We start from the raw sequence: 21,321 nt of genomic DNA, 5'->3' as shown, positions 1-21,321 counted from the left end.
ATAGATACTCTGCCAAGCAAAGACATATATCAACATAGAAATTAAATAGAAAATACGATTCCTAGAAGCCCAAGAAGTAAACTCGGTATTTCGGTCTATATAGGGGCTATACCAAAACATGAACCAATACACACCGTTTTCGACACACCTATTTGTGGTCCTAAAATACCTCTAGATTTCCAATTTCAGGCAAATCGGATAAAAACTACGATTTCTACAAGTCCAAGAAGTAAAATCGGGAGATTGGTCTATATGAGTGCTATACCAAACTATGGACCAACGCACACCATTTTCCACACACCTATTTCTGGTCCTAAAATACTTCTAGATTTCCACTTTCAGACAAATCGAATAAAAACTACGATTTCTAGAAGTCCAAGAAGTAAAATCGAGAGATTGGTCTATATGGGGGCTATACCAAAACATAAACCGATACACGCTATTTTCGGCACACCTATTTGTGGTTCTGAACTAGCTTTAGATTTTCAATTTTAGGAAAATCGAATAAAAACTACGATTTCTAGAAGCCCAGAAGTAAAATCGGTAGATTGGTCTATAAGGGGGATATTCCGAAACAGGGATCGATACACGCTATTTTCAGCACACCTATTTGTGGTTCTAAACTAGCTTTAGATTTTCAATTTTAGGAACATCAAATAAAAACTACTATTTCTAGAAGCTCAAGACCCCAAATCGGAGGATTGGTTTATATGGGCGATATATCAAAACCGATATAGCCCATCTTCGAAACTTGGCTTGCGTGCAGACAAAAGATGAATCTGAATCATCAGACGGACATGCTTATATCGTCTTACAATTTCTTCCTGATCAAGAATATATACTTTAGTTATATAGTCGGAAATCGATATTTCAATGTGTTACAAACGGAATGACAAACTTATTATACCCCCATCACCATTATATGGTGGTGGGTATGAAAAGAGACCTTGCGCGCTCTGCACTAGCACGATTAATTTCATGGTGGTCGCTGGTCCGTTTTTGTTGAACCATGTCCAGGTGCCCTGAAATGACTTCCAGGATAAAATGTCTAATTTATTTATAAACAAATAGTTTTGTGAATTTTATCACAAAAAAATAAACAAAATAAAAATTAAATAAATGAGATCTAAAATAGCCTTTATTTTAAAGAAGCAACATCTTTGTCGAGGAATCGGTATCAATTCCTTGAGGAACTATTGAATTAAGGGATGGTAGTCTAAGGAACAAACCATCCTCCTCCATATTCTCACAATTTGCAATTTGATAAATATTTGTTTACTAATTACATATTGGATCATCCCCGTAAGTTAACTAAATGCTATATTAAAAACATAGAGAGATTAAAAGAAATCTTCAAAGATAAACATTAACAGGAGGTATTGCGATAAACTATCTCTCTTCCTTACTCTCTTATTCCCCTCTTTATAACTTTCTTTTTTTTTTGCTTTAAATATTTTTAAAGTTGTTATTAATTCTCTAATGGAAAGAAAAAGAGATTGATTACAATCTAGATAGAGATATTGCGAACACCCTTTAACCCGGTCTGCTCCAGACTGTTTGACTATCTCTCTCTGTCTGTCTCTCTCCAAGCTACTCGTAATGATCCATTCTTAAGATTATTTTTAAGATGGGATCATTAATAATTTAATATTTTTAAAACTATGATTAAATCTCCCATTACTTTTGGAATCTACTATAGTGCGTAATTCTGAAATAAATTAAAACAAAAAAACTAAACAATATCCAAAGACAGAAAAATATCTTGATCAATGATGTATTCTACAAGTGCTATTAATATCCAAAGTAAAACTACAAAAACCAACCATCTAGTAGAATATTTGGTTGAGACATACAATTTATTTAAAAATTATGAATAATTTATACCCACCACCACCATCACTGGTTTGGCCAATCAAGTAAACAAGTTTAGCCACATTTTTTGGGCTTGCAATAAGAAATTCTTTTCAATTTTAAACCATAGCACCATAGCCTGCTATGGTGTTGCATTGCACATAGACGTCGTTTGGTACTAAGAGTTTTTTTGTTTTTTTCGCCAATTATAATGTAAAAGAAATCACGTTTTTTTTCAGCATTTTGATGCCTAGAGAAGAAAGCAACGAAAGCCCAGAGTCTTCTTGATTACATGCTTGCTTAAAGTATGGTGTTCTTAATCGGTATGTAGAGAAGTCAAAGAAATTCACTCGTTGGTCATTCAACTATGATCTTTTGATGGAGACGAAGCTGAAAAATGTGAACAGGAGATAACAGGAGTGATTGCTATTGATTTTTCTAAAAATATTTTTTCCACATGACGGAAATGAACTTCAAAATAATTTAAATAGAACTTCGTTGTAAATTTGGTGATTAAGAGAGTCGGTGCACTCCAAGTGATCTCAAAAAAAAAAAAATCACCAAGACTGACATCATTCCCAGATACTATTAGAGATATCAGAGATGTCTTTACACTCAAAAATTTAGACCCACCAAGATAGAACATGTAGGATATTTTTAAAAATTTTTAATAAAACAACACTGAAAAAACAGTGAACCCACTAGGAAGAAAAATTTTGATTAATTTTAGTAAATTTAGATTATTTTCAAAAAATTTTAACTAAACAGTATTAAAAACGCTGACATCACGCCGATATCACAAAAATAAGTAAATATTTTTCGCAAAATTCAAGATTTTTTTTTAACTCGGTTAAAAAAATTTGTAGTTTGAAGGATTGCAAGAACGTCTTTAGTGCCACACCTAAAAAAAAGTGAACCCACCGTGAAAGAAAATGTAGGTTTATTGTAGAAAAATTTAACTAAAATAGTTTTCTAATTGCAACATGTTACAAATAAGTTAATACTTTTTGTCGAATTGAAGAAAATTTAAAAAAAAAATAATTTTTTTCTGTTGTTTAAGAAAATTTCATATGTTGAAAGAAAAAATTGGATTTAAAAATTGTTAAAATGACTTTAGCGCTGTACGAAGTTCGAGGCAGGTACAATTTTAGTAAAATTTATTCATTTGAGAGACTTATGAACTCAATTTAAGCAAACTTCTGCCATTTTAGGAAAATATGAACTATTTTATTTCCTAGTAAAATTCTGCACCATATTTATGTACAACCTTTTTTCTTATTTTTAGTTCACGCCATTAAAGTTAGTAAACAATTATTCAAATAAGGAACATTTACTCATATTGTGCAAAATTTAACTAAAATCAACTAATCTTCATGAACTAAAATAAAGTTCAGTTGGCATTAGAGCCCCTTTTTTCTGGGTGCATACGAAGTTCAAGATGGGCGCAACAAAATTGGTCCCTATCGCCAAAAATAATCTAACAACATTTTATTTCTATAGAAAATGTTGTCAGAATTTTAATTCTATACCAAATTTTGTCAAGATTTCATTTCTATAGAAAATTTTGTCAAAATTTTATTTCTATAGAAAATTTTGTCCAAATTTGTCCAAAGAAAATGTTGTAGTTTGAAGGAAAAATTGTAGATCAAAATTCCAAGAACGTCTTTAGTGCCATACGAAGTTCAATATGGCCGCAACAAAATTGGTCCCTATCGTCAAAATAATTTAACAACATTTTATTTCTATAGAAATTTTTGTCAACATTTTATTTCTATAGAAAATTTTTCAAAATTTTATTTCTATAGAAAATTTTGTCAGAATTTTATTTCTATAGAAAATTTTGTCCAAATTTTATTTCTATAGAAAATTTTGTTAAAATTTTATTTCTATAGAAGATTTTGTCAAAATTTTATTCAATAGAAAATTTTGTCAAAATTTTATTTCTATAGAAAATTTTTCAAAATTTTATTTCTATAGAAAATTTTGTCCAAAGTTTATTTCTATAGAACATTTTTCAAAATTTTATTTCTAAAGAAAATTGTTCAAAATTTTATTTCTACAGAAAATTTGGAAAAATGTTATTTCTATGTAAATTTTGTCAAAATGTTATTTCTATGTAAATTTTGTCAAAATTTTATTTCAAAGAACAATTTTGTCAAAATTTAATTTCTATAGAAAATTATATGTATTTAAACGGCCTTTTTTGTTTAATACATACCCCGTATGGACTAACTTACAATTTAGAAGACGGTGTTAAGAAGTTGTAAGATATCTTGCCATCGGCAAGTGTTACCGCAACCCAAGTAATTCGATTGTGGATGACAGTCTGTAGTAGAAGTTTCTACGCAATCCATGGTGGAGGGTACATAAGATTCTGCCTGGCCGAACTTACGCCCGTATATAGAAAATTTTGTCAAAATTTTAATTTTATACAAAATTTTGTCAAGATTTCATTTCTATAGAAAATTTTGTCAAAATTTTAATTCTATACAAAATTTTGTCAAGATTTCATTTCTATAGAAAATTTTGTCAAAATTTTATTTCTATTGAAAATTTTGTCAGAATTTTATTTCTATAGAAAATTTTGTCAAATTTTATTTCTATAGAAAATTTTATCAAAATTTTATTTCTATAGAAAATTTTGTCCAAATTTTATATCTATAGAAAATTTATTATTATCAAAATGTATTATTGGCTTTCTAATTTGTTTAATTAAATTTAGGACATAAATCTCTTCGTCTTTCCTCTTTCATGTAATGCAAATTTTCCACAAAGTAAAGACAAACATTTTTAATTTAAAGAATTCGATTTTTAAATTTACTCATATATTGATTTTTTACATATAAGCTAAAAATACTTCAAATAAAGGAAAAGAGTTGTTTTGACGATTTTGCATATTTGGATTAAGCATTTGTTTTAATCAAGAAAACATTTATTACTTTGAAATATCTTTTATAACATTTAATTTTTAAACTGTAATTTGTTTGTACGTGAATAGCATTATTAATACATATGTCGCAAAAGAAAAATTAAAATTCGATTCGAAACGAGATCTGTATCGCAATTTTAATTTTATTGATATTGGATTTAAAGCCAGATATGTCACAAAAAATCCCGGAATTAATACCAAAATCCTAAGAGTAGGTCAAAATCGTTGGACCCAAGTAAACCAATCGTCTTTTGATTTTATTTGAAAATGGGATCAAATCGACATTTGATGTTGGTGTTGTTAGCTCGTTTTATGCTAAAAATTCTTCAATGCATCATTCATTGGAAGTCGCTATGTCAAAAGTTGAAAAGTCAACTTTTTCAAATTAAAAAAATCGAAAAGTGTACTTTTCATAATTTTCAAAAAGTCGATTTTTTTATTATCATTAAAAGCCCTAATATGAAAATCCAGAAAAGGTTTTATTGCTATAAAATATGAATTTTGGTCGGTCGTTAATCTAGGAATCTATGAACAATATTTTTGGTAAGCTGAGATTTTTGAAAATTTTTTTCGGAAAATCCTAATACTAGCTAAACTAAACAAAATTTTGAAGAATAAAGGCTTTATAGTGAACATTTCCAAACATAACAACTTTTTTAATCTAGCGTTATTTTTAATATATTAATATTGTTTTTATCATTAATTTAATGCAGATTTAGCTGCAATACAGACTGTTCACACAGTCTCTATCTCCATTTTTTCTCCAGCGACTACAGATTCGTTTGACTGGTTGATATTAACAATTTGCACAAATAATCCTTTGCTTTGTTTATTTATACATAGCCGATAACAAAATGTTTTTTGTAATAAAATTGCAAACAAACATTCTAGGAAATTGTTAATTGAAATACCTGTGTGTCGCTCCTTCTTAAATTCTTATAAATTGAATCATTTTATAGAACATTCGTTTTAAAACAAAAAGGAAATTTCAATTTGTTATGATATCTTATTTTGAACATGTTTTGTAAAAGGCAATATTCCTTCACAAAAAGTCTTTAATTGGAAGTAATTTAACCAGGCGGTGGCAGGCATCATAACAATCGTTGATGGTATGATGATTTGTGGTGGTGATGGAGGTGGCCGCAATTGTTTTTTTTTTTGTGGCAAACGACATAGTTCGTTTAGGTTTACACATGTGAATCTATGAATAGATAGACAGATAGATGTAGCAAGCACTAGTACATCGCAGAGTCATGTAAAACATCGTCGTCTGTACTAGGCAGAGCAAGCAGCCCCCAGCCCCAATCATCAATCTTTCTATGCGGGCTGGCTAATAAGCAATAACTTGATCAAACCATAACAAATGGACTATGGCAATGGTACTGGTGAATTGGGACTACAACAAAAACAACACCAACAACAAAAGCAACAATAATTAAGGCATTGCTGTTTTGAAATCATGTCTGTTTAGTGGAAAAACAGGTGCTGGTGATGCACTTGCGTCAGCATTTTATTAAAAAAAATTTAAAGTGTGTCCGACTACGCCGCCATCCAACCACATAACCAAATGCAGCAGCAGCAACAACAAGAAAATCAAAAAAACGCAAAGAAAGCTATAGCGACATTGCCAGTTAAATGTAAACAACCGGATCCCCAATGAAACCAAACTCCAAACTCCCCATCACCCATATCATACTACAATAACAAAAGTAACAACTCTCTTACTTATTTACTGGCAGTTAATACCATCGACCCACTCTGAATAAGGCCTATCTAAACTCTCAGCAAAATTCTTTACATTTTCCCCTCTCATTCAAAAAAAGAGAGGGAGAGAGAAAGAGATTTTTTTGCTGCATGTCATAATGTGAATAAAAGTCAGAGATGTTGTTTAGCCAGTCTGCCAAGGATGCTGAATAGCTTCGGTAAAATTTTGAAATAAAAAAAATGAAATTTTTTTTTTTAAGGAAACGTTTTTGAGAGTAGATTTATTACCAACATTACTTTTATCCCCCATTTTCATGAAGCTCCGTTAGCTAACGAACTTTTAAAGCGTACCATGGACATATCTGTCATCTTGCATATATATTCCACATGCCAGTTAGAAATTTAACTGCTGAAAATTTGTCAGTTAAAGTTAACCGCAGAGAAGATATTTGCAATTTACTTTCTGTTAACTGGCAGTTAAAGCCTAACGGAGCTACAAGAAAATGGCCGTATATGTGATAAATATTATATATCTTCCAATTTGTAGGTTTTTGAAAAAAATTGATTTTCAAGTTTGTGATTATATCTTAGTTTAATGCAATGCGCATTAAACGAAGTTTTTGTTTAAAAATAAACAATTGGATTTTAGTATAGAATAGATATATTTTGACACCACACAGATTTATTTAGTAATGTTGGTATTATTTTAGTAATGTTGGTATTACTTTCATATGTGATAAATATTATATATCTTCCAATTTGTAGGTTTTTGAAAAAAAATAGATTTTCAACTTTGGTTTCAGATTACACAGAAATACTATAAATTTTCCGGAAAAAGTGTTTTCTTTTTTTTTTAACTGCGTTATGAATTTTTAAATGCAACAAACTTGATTTCGTAGAATTGGGTAAAAATTTTAAGACGTAAGAATTTTCTTTATTATTGTATCTTAAAAGATTTGCACATTTAAGGGTTAAATTTATTAGTGTACAAAAAAAGTTAGCTACTTGGTAGGAAAAATGAAAATACAGTGAAACCTTTCAGAAGTGAACAACCACACTGCAAAAAATATTGACCTAATATGCAACCTAAATTTTAGGACACGCAATTTACACAATATTAAGGGAAAATGCCTTTATTTTGAGGATTTGGTTGGAATGAAGAAACTGTTTTATGGGAAATATGAACTGCCTTGTGCAAAAATTGAAATAAATAATTTTATAAGATTTTTCATAATGAGTTATAAAAGCAAAGAAAGAGAAAAGTGAATAGAAGAAAAAATCATTGCCGCCAAATAATGACCACCTTAACCATACAATTTTTGGGAATCGTATGAAAACTTTCTTGTGCTTTAGTTCTCATTGAAGTTAGGCGAATATTTGACCAAAATCAGGGACCATTTTCAAAATATCTGTACACCATTTTTGGAAAAGACTCCTATCGTGTTCTTCTTTCTATATCCAATGTGAGTTAAAATTGTTTGCTGCACACAAAGAAAATTTCATTAAAATTGAGCCAACCAAAATTTGTCATTGATACAACGAAACATTTTCATTATGACAATGAAAAGGTTCGTTAATAGTACGAAACGTTTCGTTGAATCACAGAAAATTCGTTATAATAACGAAAATTTTCGTTATATCAATGAATTTTTTTCATTGGCTCAATTTTAATGACACATTTCATTAATATAACGAAACTTTTTCTACCAGTGTGGTTTGACTATGTCGACGAATTCTTTTTTTAATTTCTGCCAAATATTTTCAGTAACCAAGCATAGTCCCTTCTACGAAACATCTAAAGACGATTTTGACTACTAATATATCTCTAGAAATCGACAGTAAACCTTTTAACATACACATACAAAAATCAGCTGTAGAAATGAAAATGATATTTGTATTTATTGCAAAAAATTCAGTTTTTTTAAGTTTTTTTTTTTTTTTTTTTTTAATTTGGTAAGAATTCTTTTTTATATAAATAAATAAGTTCAATGCTTACTAAAGCATAAAAGGTTTTTCGTACACTTCTAAAAAAAATAAGAATGAACTACAGCGCGGGTAAGTTGGCAATGATCTGTCGTCTAAGATTTGCTCTTTCATTTTTGCTTTTTGAAAACCATGCATTTCGTAAATATACAATAATATCAAACATCTATTGTTATTTTTGGGCTTTTAAGATCGTATATATTAATGACAATAAAAAAATAATTTAGTCCATTTATCTCATCCAACGAATTTCTGTAAAGCAACGTAACGTTCCGTACTATTCACGAATATTTTCATTGTATTAATGAAAATGCTTCGTTATATCAATGAACATTTTTCGTTGGCTGACTTTTAATGAAATTTTCTTTGTGTGTAACATAACATAAGACAAACGTGCAACTTTTAAATAATTGCAGAAAAGAATCAGATTAATAAATAAAAACCACAAAGCTTTCCTATTATCTAGATCACAGTTGAATATCGACTCACGATAATTTAATTAATGTCAAAATTTGGAATACAATTTAATTAAATTTTCGTTTAATTTTTCCCATAACACAGTTTACTTTTTTTCTATATAGTGAGAAATTCGACAGAAATTGCGATTTATTTTTGGTCTCCATTTTAAGCCGACTAATCCATTATAACAACTTGATAAAAATTTTTCAAAATTGCGGAAAATCTTCAGGATAAGAATTTAGTTTTACAATATAAAAAATCAACGAATACAAGTTCTCAGTACTTTAAAAAAAATCTATTACAGATTTTAAATATGAGTACAGTTTCCAAATCTTGAAAATCTCCTTTACCAAGATTATAAATCTGCTTAACTACTAAAAAACGAGATTTAAAATATTTTTTTAAAATTTAAACTTGCTTTGAGATGCCCATACTTTTCAAACGTTTGCACATTTTTATTTGAGTTTTTCTTTTCCTTGTAAGCATCCCTATTATATGCTATCACAATGCATTTATTAATATATACTCGCTCCCATCTCTGTCAATTACTAAGAGAGAACGATTTATAACACAAAGAGAAAGGGAGCCAGAGAGAACATCAAATAAAATCACACCAACACACCACATTCCAATTCTTATTATCCACAAGGAAGGCAGGAGAAATTCAATATGCAGCAAAAAAAAAAAACACCAGCAACATGCAAGGTGACACCCAATTACTCCCTTCGAATCCCCACCGCTAGTCCTCTCTGCTAACTACTAAAGCAGCAACAAAGTGCGCAAAAACAAAAATAAAGAAACTGCATCATTCCTCCTCACGCAACATAAAATGCGTTAGGCATGGAATGACCAAACAAAGTGATTGGGTGTGTGGTAACTCTAATTGAAGTAAAGGGGGCTATGAAGATATTTACTTACCTTTTCTTTGGCACGTCCAGCGTGTTTTTGTACGGATTTCGCCAACATGGTTCCTTTACTCTCGGCCATAAACTATGAAGAACGACAATAGAAGACAAAAAGTGTTGTTGCGGTTATTTTTAGAGCACTACTAATTGTAGAACAGAACAGAGATTTTGGGTAGAAGACTAAAATAAATATTTTATTATATATATTTTTTTAAGTTTACTGGATCTAAAAAAATGTAAGTAAATGCACTATATTTTTTTCTGAACACGTAAATTTTTAAGTTTTTTTTTTTTTGATTTTGTTGATTTTATTTTTGAAATTTTTGTTTTTTTTTCACTTATTGCACTTATTTTTTGGTTTTTATTTTTTTATTATGGTCATAAAGTTGTTATTTTATTGAACTTTTTCTGGCACTTTTTTGGGAAATTTTTTTATTTATTTTTTTGTTGTTTTTTTTTTAATCACAATTTTTTTTCAACAACCGCAAACTATATTTGGATTGGGTGGCTGGCTAGCTGTCCGGCACAGGTTGATTTTGCTTGCTTGCGATGTTGTTGTGCGTTTCAAAATAGATATATGAAGAAGTAGTTGACGACAACGATGGGATAAATCTTTATTTTATGCTATGCCTTTGCTTCTAATATAGCTCGATCGGTCCAAACAATCAAAACACACTAAAAGCGCTGATCGGCGTTCGCACATTACTACTTACGATAAAAGTTCGTTTCGGACTGGGTGCAAGTGTGTATGTGCGCGCTGCTTTGGATTTTCTCTAAAAAGCACACAAAATTATACAATGCTATGAGCTGTATTCCTCCTAGTCAGCGACGACAGACAGTTGGATACTTGAACACACAAAACAAATTGTTAGGAGAAATAGTGAAACGGAAAAAAATCAAAAGTAAACTTTGCGGCTACGACACACACGCGTGTTAAAAAAACCAGCAACGACAATTTGAATGAACAGAAAGAAACAAGCGAACAACCGATGTTGTACGTTAAACGGCTCCAACTCAACTCAACAGAGCAAATACCCCAAAACACCAAAGAGCCTCATATCTCCCCAGGCAGAATAGAAAATATATGCTCGCATTAATCTCTTGTGAGCGGCGCACACACACACACAGTTAAATACCTTTGCTTTCTCACAATGCCGTAGTGGATGCCAGTCTTACCGTTATTCTCTTGTATATTGGATACTAACAACATATGGCGCTCTTTTACCCAATGATCATGATATAAAATATTTAACCCCCCACACCTTTCTAATACTCACACAACCACATACTAACAACTTCAATCAATTTTAATACTCTTAATTTCCTCACTCTCCCTATAATCATAAGCCCCTTGCTCATCAACCCGCCCCGCACAAACAATTATTTCAAACACCTCTGATAACTATACTCTTTACACTGCATTTTTTCATCACTTTTGCTAAAAATGCCTTTACATACATACTAAATTTCTTAACAATGCTTTATATTCCTTATAAATGTTATTAATTGTTCTTCAATGTAATTTACATTCTATTCAAAATCCATAAATAAATGCTCCAAGGTTTATTTATATTCGTTTGTTTATTTCAAGTTATTGGCATATTTCCTCGAGAAATACAAATTTATTTCCGTCCGTCTGTGTGTTGCACTTCGTTGATTGTTGCTGTTTTCTGAGGGGTATTGCCTCATTGTGAATAGACATGTTGGCGCCGTCGCTTAGTCCAGACTAACGGCTTCTGTTATCGAGCTTTCTTCGATAAGCTTAAATGTAATCGATAAACGTAGAGAAATACATGGGTGTTTTACACTTTCGTTATGGCAAACACATACATTTGAGTCATATTTGAATTCAAACTAATTTCGAATCTTAGTAAAGGATTGATTTTAAATAAAACTATGTAGACAATTATTATAATTTCTTTTTATTCGGGTATATTCTTGGTTTCACATGAATGGCTGACGGGGAACTTTTTCCTCGGGAAGACTATTTTTACTCCGTAAATAGGAAAACTATTCACACAAAGAGAAATAACTGAAAACAAAATAAATCTTATATTACTAATTGTTTTCTATTTGATTGATAAGTAATTGGATGATAACATAGCAAAAAAGACCACGGAAAACAATATTAAAAAATATACCAGAAATTTGCCAAGATTTTCTTTTCACTTGTTGCTAAAAATTGGAGGTCGTTTATCGTTTCGTTGACATGGTTTAAGGCTACGAGGCTATGGGAGACACAAAAATCGATGAAGAACAGCGCATTTTTTTTAACGATACTACACACAAAAAAAAATTTCTGATTCAATCACGAAATTAAGTGATCCAATTAATTTTTTAATTGAAATGTCTTCAATCACAGAAATGATAGTATCAATTAAAAAATTAATTGAAGGTCAATTAAAAATTAATTGATCCAATTAAAAAATTAATTAATACTATTAATTTTTGTGATTGATTTTTGTTTCAATTAAAAAATTTGTTGATTCAATTAAATTTTTATTGAATATTTTTTAAAACTCAATTAATATTTTAATTGTAAAAATTTTCGTGAAATTTTTTCTATGTATGGTTTGACTTAACCAAGAAAAAGAACTACTGAGAGTATGATGAGAAAGGTTGTGGAAATCATGATCCGCCTAGAGTTGTGGACACATCTATATCGGGAAAAAACATCATTCGGTACATGGCCCATATTAGAAATATGAACTGGAAATAAATTTGAGAATTCAATAAAGACACCTATTACCTAGAATAAAATAAGGTGTAATAAAAAAATGAAGTTAGAGAGCACGACAAACCCAATATAGAGGTGTGCACGTGACACAAAATTGTCGTGACTCACGAAAATTTTCGGCAACGGCGTGTGTGTGCGTGATTAACCAATCAAATGTAGTGCGTGAGCGTGAGTCACGAAAATGGTATCGTCGTGAGTGTGCGTGAGTAACAAATTTCGGAAAAACACGCTCACGAAAATAATCCCCCTTACGAGCATAAAGTGCTTATGAGTTGAGTTCATTTATAATTTTAGTGACATCCTAGGTGTTAAGAGTTTTATAACGCTCTCGTTTTTAAGCATACTCATGTTTTTAGTCAGGTTCTATAGATAAAGTACTCATACAATTATTGGTGTCACGAGGTTTTTCGTGAGTCACGACATTTAAAAGATTTTCGTGCATAAGTACAAATTTTCTTTTCGTGAACGTGCGTGAGTCCTACCAAAAAATATCGTGCGTGAGTGTGCGTGAATAAGATTTCTCCGTCGTGAGTGTGCGTGAGTCACGTGCACACCTCTACCCGAATAGTGAATTTGGTGTAGGTTAGCCTATAATGATATAAGGTACAACCGTGTTCTCAGTCTAGGTTAGGACAGCCCTAATTTCGGGCTCACTTACGGTACAGTCAGCCTGTGATTCTCGTAGCATTCGACTTGTTTGATACAGTCAACCACACAACCTTCTTAGGAGATATTATGGAAACTTCCCTCCCTAATAATCTTAAATGGATGCCAAACTATATGGCTGGCCGACAGTCTCATGTGGAATACAGAGGAAAATCATCCTCGTCCAGGAAGAATAAACAGGTCGTACGTCAAGGTGGTGTACTAACTAACTGTACTGTACTAACTGGATGTCACTCCAAAACACCAGAGCAGCTGCAAAATTAGGTAAACAACCCAAACCATATCCTATCCAGGAGGGTACCATCTGAACGAGCCAATCCCATCTGTTTCCATTTCAGGAAAGAAATTCATTCAATTGACCAATTGATTAGTGATGTTAGCGATTGGGGTGACACGCATGGCAGCGATTCAGAAAGCAATAGCTTCCTACCAGTGCAGCGTTGTATTAGGTAGAATACCACCACATGTCAATGATAACGAGAGACGGCTACCTAGAGAGACCACGTCGGTGCTGGTGACATTTGTGAGTGTTTCAAAGCTTTTCTAAGTCGTTTGGCTGCAATATAAAACGCCGTTCGAACTCGGCTATAAAAATGATGTCCCTTGTCATTGAGCTTAACATAGAGTCTCAGTGATAAGAGAGAAGTTCACCACTGTGTTATCACCAGGGCTGTGGAGCCGGAGTCGGAGTCTGAAGATTTGCTGGAGTCGGAGTCAGAGTCGTAAAAATTTTGCTCGACTCCGGCTAAACCAAATTTTTTAAAACATTTCACATTTTTGTAACTAAGCAAGTTTTTACGCAAATTAGTTTCCATTGCGTTATTCATTCGATCAATGTACAGCATGATTGTAAATGAAAATCAACTTCCAATCACGGCTATCTTTTTATGTTTCCTAGAATGTTAGACTATCTGATGGGCTGGATCGATCCATTTTAATGCCCATATCAATTTATTTGAAATATTTCGAACAATCGAAATTATTTTTTTTAAATTTTATTTTAAGGCTATATACATATGTGGAATATTGACAGAAAATTTTTTCAAAGTTGCTTTTTATAAATAGTTTTGTCAAAATTTTATTTCTATAGCAAATTTTGTCAAAATTTTATTTCTATAAAAAACTTATTCAAAATTTTATTACTATAGAAATATTTTTTTCTATAGAAAATTTAGTCAAAATTTTATTTCTATAGAAAATTGAGTCAAAATTTTGTTTCTATAGAATATTGTGCAAAATTTTATTACTATAGAAAATTTTGCAAGATTTTGTTTGTTACACAAAAATTCTTTCAAAATTTTATTTCTATTGATAATTTTATTTCTATAAAAATTTGGTCAAAATTTTATTTCTATAGAAAATTTTGCCAAAATTTTATAGTAATAAATTTTTTTATTAGAAAATTTGGTCAAAATTTTATTTCTATAGAAAATTTGTTCAAAATGTTATTTCTATAGAAAATTTTGTCAAAATTTTATTTCTATAGAAAATTTTGTCAAAATTTTATTTCTGTAGAAAATTTAGTCAAAATTTTGTTTCTGTAGAATATTTTGCAGAATTTTATTTACTACACAAATTTTTTTCTAAAATTGTATTTTTATTGATAATTTTTTCAAAATTTTATTTCTATAAGAAAAAATTGTCAAATTTTATTTCTATAGCAAATTTTGTCAAAATTTTTTTCTTACTGGTGCTCACTGATACTCACTGCTATAAAAAATTTATTCAAAATTTTATTACTATAGAAATATTTTTTTCTATATAAAATTTAGTCAAAATTTTATTTCTATAGAAAATTTAGTCAAAATTTTGTTTCTATAGAATATTTTGCAAAATTGTATTTCTATAGGTTAGGTGGCAGCCCGATGTATCAGGCTCACTTAGACTATTCAGTCCATTGTGATACCACATTGGTGAACTTCTCTCTTATCACTGAGTGCTGCCCGATTCCATGTTAAGCTCAATGACAAGGGACCTCCTTTTTATAGCCGAGTCCGAACGGCGTTCCACATTGCAGTGAAGCCACTTAGAGAAGCTTTGAAACTCTCAGAAATGTCACCAGCATTACTGAGGTGGGATAATCCACCGCTGAAAAACTTTTTGGTGTTCGGTCGAAGCAGGAATCGAACCCACGACCTTGTGTATGCAAGGCGGGCATACTAACCATTGCACCACGGTGGCAAATTTTGCAAAATTTTGTTTGCTACACATTTTTTTTTAAATAGTATTTCAATTTATATTTTTTTCAAACTTTTATTTTTTTTGCCATACAAAATTTTATTTCTATATATTTGGTCATTTTGATAGAAAATTTTGCCAAAATTTTATTTCTATAGAAAATTTAGTCAAAATTTTGTTTCTGTAGAAAATTTTGCAAAATTTTATTTCTATATTTACTAGACAAAATTTTTTCCACAATTATATGCTCACTGATACTCACTGCTAAGTCGAAAACTTGTTGAATGACTCAAATTTTCAAATTTTTCAATGAATGAATCATAAATGCATTTTTGCGAAATTGTCTAAACAATTATAAATATTTCCCAAATATTGCCCTAGATTTTGTAGGTCTGATTTGAGATTTTATCAAAATGTAGATCTAAATACAAAGTTGTGCAGAGTATATTATAATAGGCCCGCCCGACTTAAGACATTCCTTACATTTTTATTTTTTGTTAAAATTGTGTTAACAATTTTGTCTAAATCGATTCAGATTCAAATTCATGCATATGGGAATATAAACCTTTATATAGCTCGCAACAAATTTAAATGATTTGAGATAGTATCAATAATTTTGGTCCACAAATACATATACTGTTCTGTGATCTTCTCATATTATGATGGGTATTTATATCATTGTTTTATTTATTAAACATTGCCCTAAATTTGAAATATGGAGTTCAATTGGCATCTAATGTTAAATTAAGACCTTTTTTGCGCACATAAATAAATACGATACTTTATATCGATCCACTTACGGTACCCCCACAATAGAACTACAAATTAGTATTAAAATGAGATTTAGTTATATTACCCGGAGTCGACTCCGGAGTCGGAGTCGAGTTGAGGAAAAATGCTGGAGTCGAGCAAAATTGGCTCGACTCCACAGCCCTGGTTATCACAATGGGCTGAATACTCTAAGTGAACTTGAAATATCGGCCTGCCACTAAACCTACACACAAAAATATATTTCTGTTATCAATCACGAAATTAATTGATCCAATTAATTTTTAATTGAAATGTCTTCCAAAAAGTCAATTAAAAAATTAATTGATACAACAAATTTGAGTGAGTGATTTTTGTTTCAATTAAAAAGTTTGTTGAATCAATTAATTTTTAATTGAATATTTTTTAAAACTCAATTAAAATTTTATTTGGAAAAATTTTCCTGATCTTTTTTTCTGTGTAACCTAACCTGACGTCGATGTTATCTCAGCTAAGATCTGACATCCTCAAGTTCACAGGATTTTTTCTGATTCAATCACAAAATTAATTAATTTTTCAATCACGAAAGGGAGAGTATCAATCACAGAATTACTTAAAAATAGAAAATATACTTGATAAACAAATAATTGATTTCTACGACACTTTAATCTTTTATTGTATTATTTATTTATTCACAAATATTTGAACAGAATTTCTTTTAATTTTATGGGAGTTTTAATTTTCTATGAATTTTCCGATTAAAATTATAGTTGGATTTTTCTTTAATGAATCACTGAAAATGGAACATATAAAGAAATTAATTATTCCCAAACAAATTCGTTTAAATTCAAAATAAATTTTAAAGTGAATATATTTTTTATTTGATTTTTTTGTTTATTTTTTATTTCGTCAGGGAAATTAATTTAGAAGTAAAATCCAATGAAAAATTCTAATTTCAAATTAAGTTCTTAATTACGATATATTTTTATTTAAATAAAATTTTATCTGGGACAACGGAGGGTAAAGCTATTCAAATAAAATAACATTAGTTTAGTATTTAAATAAAGTTTTTTATTTTTTTTTATTAAAATATATTTTGTTTTGTTCTTTATAAGATCATCATGTTACAAAGGCACTTGTGTTTTAATTTTCACTGAATGTTTTGTGTTGTGTTGTTGTTTTCTTTAAAACCAAAAATTTACGTCATGTAACGTAATAAAATATCATTCAATAATTAATTATATATAAAGAAAATATTAATAAAAAAATTGTTTTTCTTGATAAGTACAAAAATAATTAGGATTTTTAAAAGTTTTTTTTTCTTAATTTTAAAATCTTATGAAAAATAATAGTCGACAATAAAATGCATGCTTTTAATGTTAAAAAAAAGAGTCGAAAGGCAACAGTTATAAAAAAGGATGGTGGTTGCGAAATTGATTGCTTGGGAGTATGTGTGTTTGTGTGTGTGTGTGTGTTTTTAACAATGAAAAAGTAGTGAAAGCTATAGCAAATTATTTATAATTAACTTATATTTAAGTGAATTATAATCAAGTCTTTAAACTTTTGAGACGTCTTGCTGTTGTATGTAAATCCCAATCATATTTTAGTAGATATTCCACAGTTTCGGGTAAATTCAATTCGATATCTTTCAAAATATTTTGTAACTTTATTATTTTAATGGCTTTGTGAACATCCCATTCAATGAATTCCAATGATTTGAGACAACGTTCTGGAGAGCTCTGAAATGGAGAGGAGAAAATATATAGATTTTTTAATGAAAGTTATTTATTGTAACTTTTATTGAAATCCCTGCAAAAACAAAAAAAAAAACAAGTTTAACGGCCGGAAAGAATCTTAATTATCCACTGCCATGGAACACATACAATAACTTTTGTGCACTGAAAATTGCCATGAGGCCAAAGACTTCATCTCCTTAAATTTCTAATGCGGATTTAGCTTAGCATGGAAGACGCATTTCTCTGATATAAATTTTTTCCTTGTTCAAAAGTCGATAAACTTTTCAATGAAGTAGTTTTGTCCTTATACTTAAGTGATTCGAATTAAAAATTTCCTAACATGAAAGAAAATTTCGTTTTACTAATGTCAACTTGGCTTAATGAAATTGTCTTTAAATTTGTTCACTATTTGCATCTTGGCTACAAAGCTAAAAATCGATTAAAAATATATGTTTTTTTTAAAACGCCTTTAATTGAAACATTGCATAAATTCTATTTAAAGTCCCGTCTGAATTTAGAAGTTGAATGAAAAAAACAAGTATATATGGCCGTAAGTTCGGCCAGGCCGAACTTACCACTTATGGACTACCACGTAGTCCAAGAGGCTCCAAAACCAAATCTCGGGATCGGGACTGATATGGACCACTTTAGGCATGGTTGTTAAATATCATATACTACCACCACGTACCAAATTTCAACCAGATCGGATGAATTTTGCTTCTCCAAAAGGCACCGGAGGTCAAATCTGGGGATCGGTATATATGGGGGTTATATATAATTATGGACTGATATGAACCAATTCCTGCATGGTTGTTGGATACCATATACTAACATCACGTACCAAATTTCAACCGAATCGGACGAATTTTTCTCTTTCAAGGGGCTCCGGAGGTCAAATCTGGGAATCGGTTTATATGGGGGCTATATATAATTATGGACCGATTTCGACCAATTTTTGCAAGGGTGTTTGAGGCCATATATTAACACCACGTACCAAATATCAATTGAATCAGATGTATTTTGGTCTTCCAATAGGCTCCGGAGGTCAAATCTGGTGATCGGTTTATATGGGGGCTATATATAATTATAGACATATATGAACCAATTCGTGCATGGTTGTTGGATACCATATACTAACATTACGTACCAAATTTCAACCGAATCGGACGAATTTTTCTCTTCCAAGGGGCTCCGGAGGTCAAATCTGGGAATCGGTTTATATGGGGGCTATATATAATTATGGACCGATTTCGACCAATTTTTGCAAGGGTGTTTGAGGCCATATATTAACACCACGTACCAAATATCAACTGAATCAGATGTATTTTGGTCTTCCACGAGGCTCCGGAGGTCAAATCTGTACCAAATTTCAGCCGGATCGGATGAAATTTACTTCTCTTAGAGGCTCCGCAAGCCAAATCGGGGGATCGGTTTATATGGGGGCTATATATAATTATTGATCGATGTGGACCAATTTTTCCATAGTTGTTAGAGACTATATGCTAACACCATGTACCAAATTTCAGCCGGATCGGAGGAAATTTTCTTCTCTTAGAGGCTCCGCAAGCCAAATCGGGGGATCGGTTTATATGGGGGCTATATATAATTATGGACCGATGTGGACCAATTTTTGCATGGTTGTTAAAGACCATATACTAACACCATGTACCAAGTTTCAGCCGGATCGGATGAAATTTGCTTCTCTTGGAGGCTCCGAAAGCCAAATCGGGGGATCGGTTTATATGGGGGCTATATATAATTATGGACCGATGTGGACCAATTTTTGTATGGTTGTAAGAGACCATATATTAACACCATGTACAAAATTTCAGCCGGATCGGATGAAGTTTGCTTCTCTTGGAGGGTCTGAAAGCCAAATTTGGGGGTCCGTTTATATGGGGGCTATACGTAAAAGTGGACCGATATGGTCCATTTGCAATACCATCCGACCTACATCAATAACAACTACTTGTGCCAAGTTTCAAGTCGATAGCTTGTTTCGTTCGGAAGTTAGCGTGATTTCAACAGACGGACGGACGGACGGACATGCTCAGATCGACTCAGAATTTCACCACGACCCAGAATATATGTACTTTATGGGGTCTTAGAGCAATATTTCGATATGTTACAAACGGAATGACAAAGTTAATATACCCCCATCCTATGGTGGAGGGTATACAAATTGAAAAACGAATAAATTCAAATGTAGACAAAATCTTTGAATGACCTTTTGAATCTAAAATACCTCCAGATTACAAATTTCAAGCAAATCGGATAATTCGGGAGATTATCTATAAGAAAGGTATATCGAAACATTGATCGATACAAAGTACATTTGGCATAGCACCTTTTCAATCTATAATACCTCCAGATTTCAAATTCCAGGCATTTGCTTGGCGTCCATGCCCTCAAAGAGTCAAATCGAAAAATCGTCATGGAGGCTACATCAAAAGATCTTTGCGAATATAAGATACCTCCAGATTTCAAATTTCAAACAAATCGCATGAAAATGGTGTCTTCCATACCCTCAAGAAGTCAAATTAGGAGATCGGTCTATATAGGGGCTATTTGATATAGCCCGTGAAGAGATGCAACTAAAAATAGATGAAATAAAAAATACTGAGGGCTTCCATGCTCAGTTGCCAGTTCGATTATGTTAAAAAATAATCTACCAAAATTTCGTGAAAATTCTACTAAAAAATCAAATTTTAAGTTTTTGATCAAATTTTAGTGGATGGTATAAAATCAAAATAATTTTAACAAGTATATACGGCCGTAAGTTCAGCCAGGCCGAATCTTATGTACCCTCCACCATGGATTGCGTAGAAACTTCTACTAAAGACTGTCATCCACAATCGAATTACTTGGGTTGCGGTAACATTTGTCGTTGGTAAGATATCTTAAAACTTCTTAACATCGTCTTCTAAATTGTAAGTTAGTCCATACGGCGTATATATTAAACAAAAAAAAGGCCGATTAAATATGGCCTTTTACTGACTTAAAATACCTCAAGATTCAAAAAGTGAAGCAAATCGCATGAAGATTGCGGTCAACGGAAAATCGGCCACTATATTTCAAATTTCAAGAAAATTTTACGAAATTGCGGCTTCCATGCCTTTCAAGGAGTAAAATTGGGAAAACGGTCTATATGGACGCTATATCATAACATGGACCGATATATAAATAAAATATAACTTAAAATGCCGCTAGATTTCACATTTCATGCAAATCGCATGACAATTGCGGCTTTCATTCCCTCAAGGAGTCAAAAGGGGAAATCGGTCTTAATGGAGGCTTTATCAAAACATGGACCCATATATACCAGATGAAACACAGCTTTATACGAACCTAAAATACCTGCAGATTAAAGGAGTCAAATCTGGAAATGGATCTACGCCAAAACATGGACCAATATATACCATATGT

At 31.2% G+C, this 21,321-nt stretch overlaps 2 protein-coding genes across 9 annotated transcripts in view; both read right to left on the bottom strand.

Moving 5' to 3' along the window:
- Window positions 1–11,486, bottom strand: part of Amph (amphiphysin) — a 195,322-nt gene extending 183,836 nt beyond the window's left edge. For 3 of the 8 annotated variants that reach the window (XM_075313142.1, XM_075313144.1, XM_075313141.1), the window contains exons 1-2: window positions 10,545–10,854; window positions 9,845–9,916 (exon numbers count right to left, since the gene is read on the bottom strand). In XM_075313142.1, the coding sequence (XP_075169257.1) occupies window positions 9,845–9,913 (69 nt within the window). In that variant the 5' untranslated portion in view covers window positions 9,914–9,916; window positions 10,545–10,854. The other 5 variants (XM_075313138.1, XM_075313143.1, XM_075313139.1 and 2 more) reach the window with 4 other exon arrangements.
- Window positions 11,487–17,208: 5,722 nt separating this feature from the next.
- Window positions 17,209–21,321, bottom strand: part of LOC142238272 (activated Cdc42 kinase-like) — a 73,752-nt gene continuing 69,639 nt past the window's right edge. The window contains exon 11 of the mRNA XM_075309877.1: window positions 17,209–17,898. Coding sequence (XP_075165992.1) covers window positions 17,707–17,898 — 192 coding nt within the window. The 3' untranslated portion in view covers window positions 17,209–17,706. The remainder of the gene's footprint in view (window positions 17,899–21,321) is intronic.

Source organism: Haematobia irritans, chromosome 5, assembly GCF_050003625.1.
Source record: "Haematobia irritans isolate KBUSLIRL chromosome 5, ASM5000362v1, whole genome shotgun sequence".
NCBI classification, from domain to species: Eukaryota; Metazoa; Arthropoda; class Insecta; order Diptera; family Muscidae; genus Haematobia; species Haematobia irritans.
Note: the sequence above shows the minus strand (reverse complement) of the source record. Positions and strands in the feature narration are given on the sequence as shown.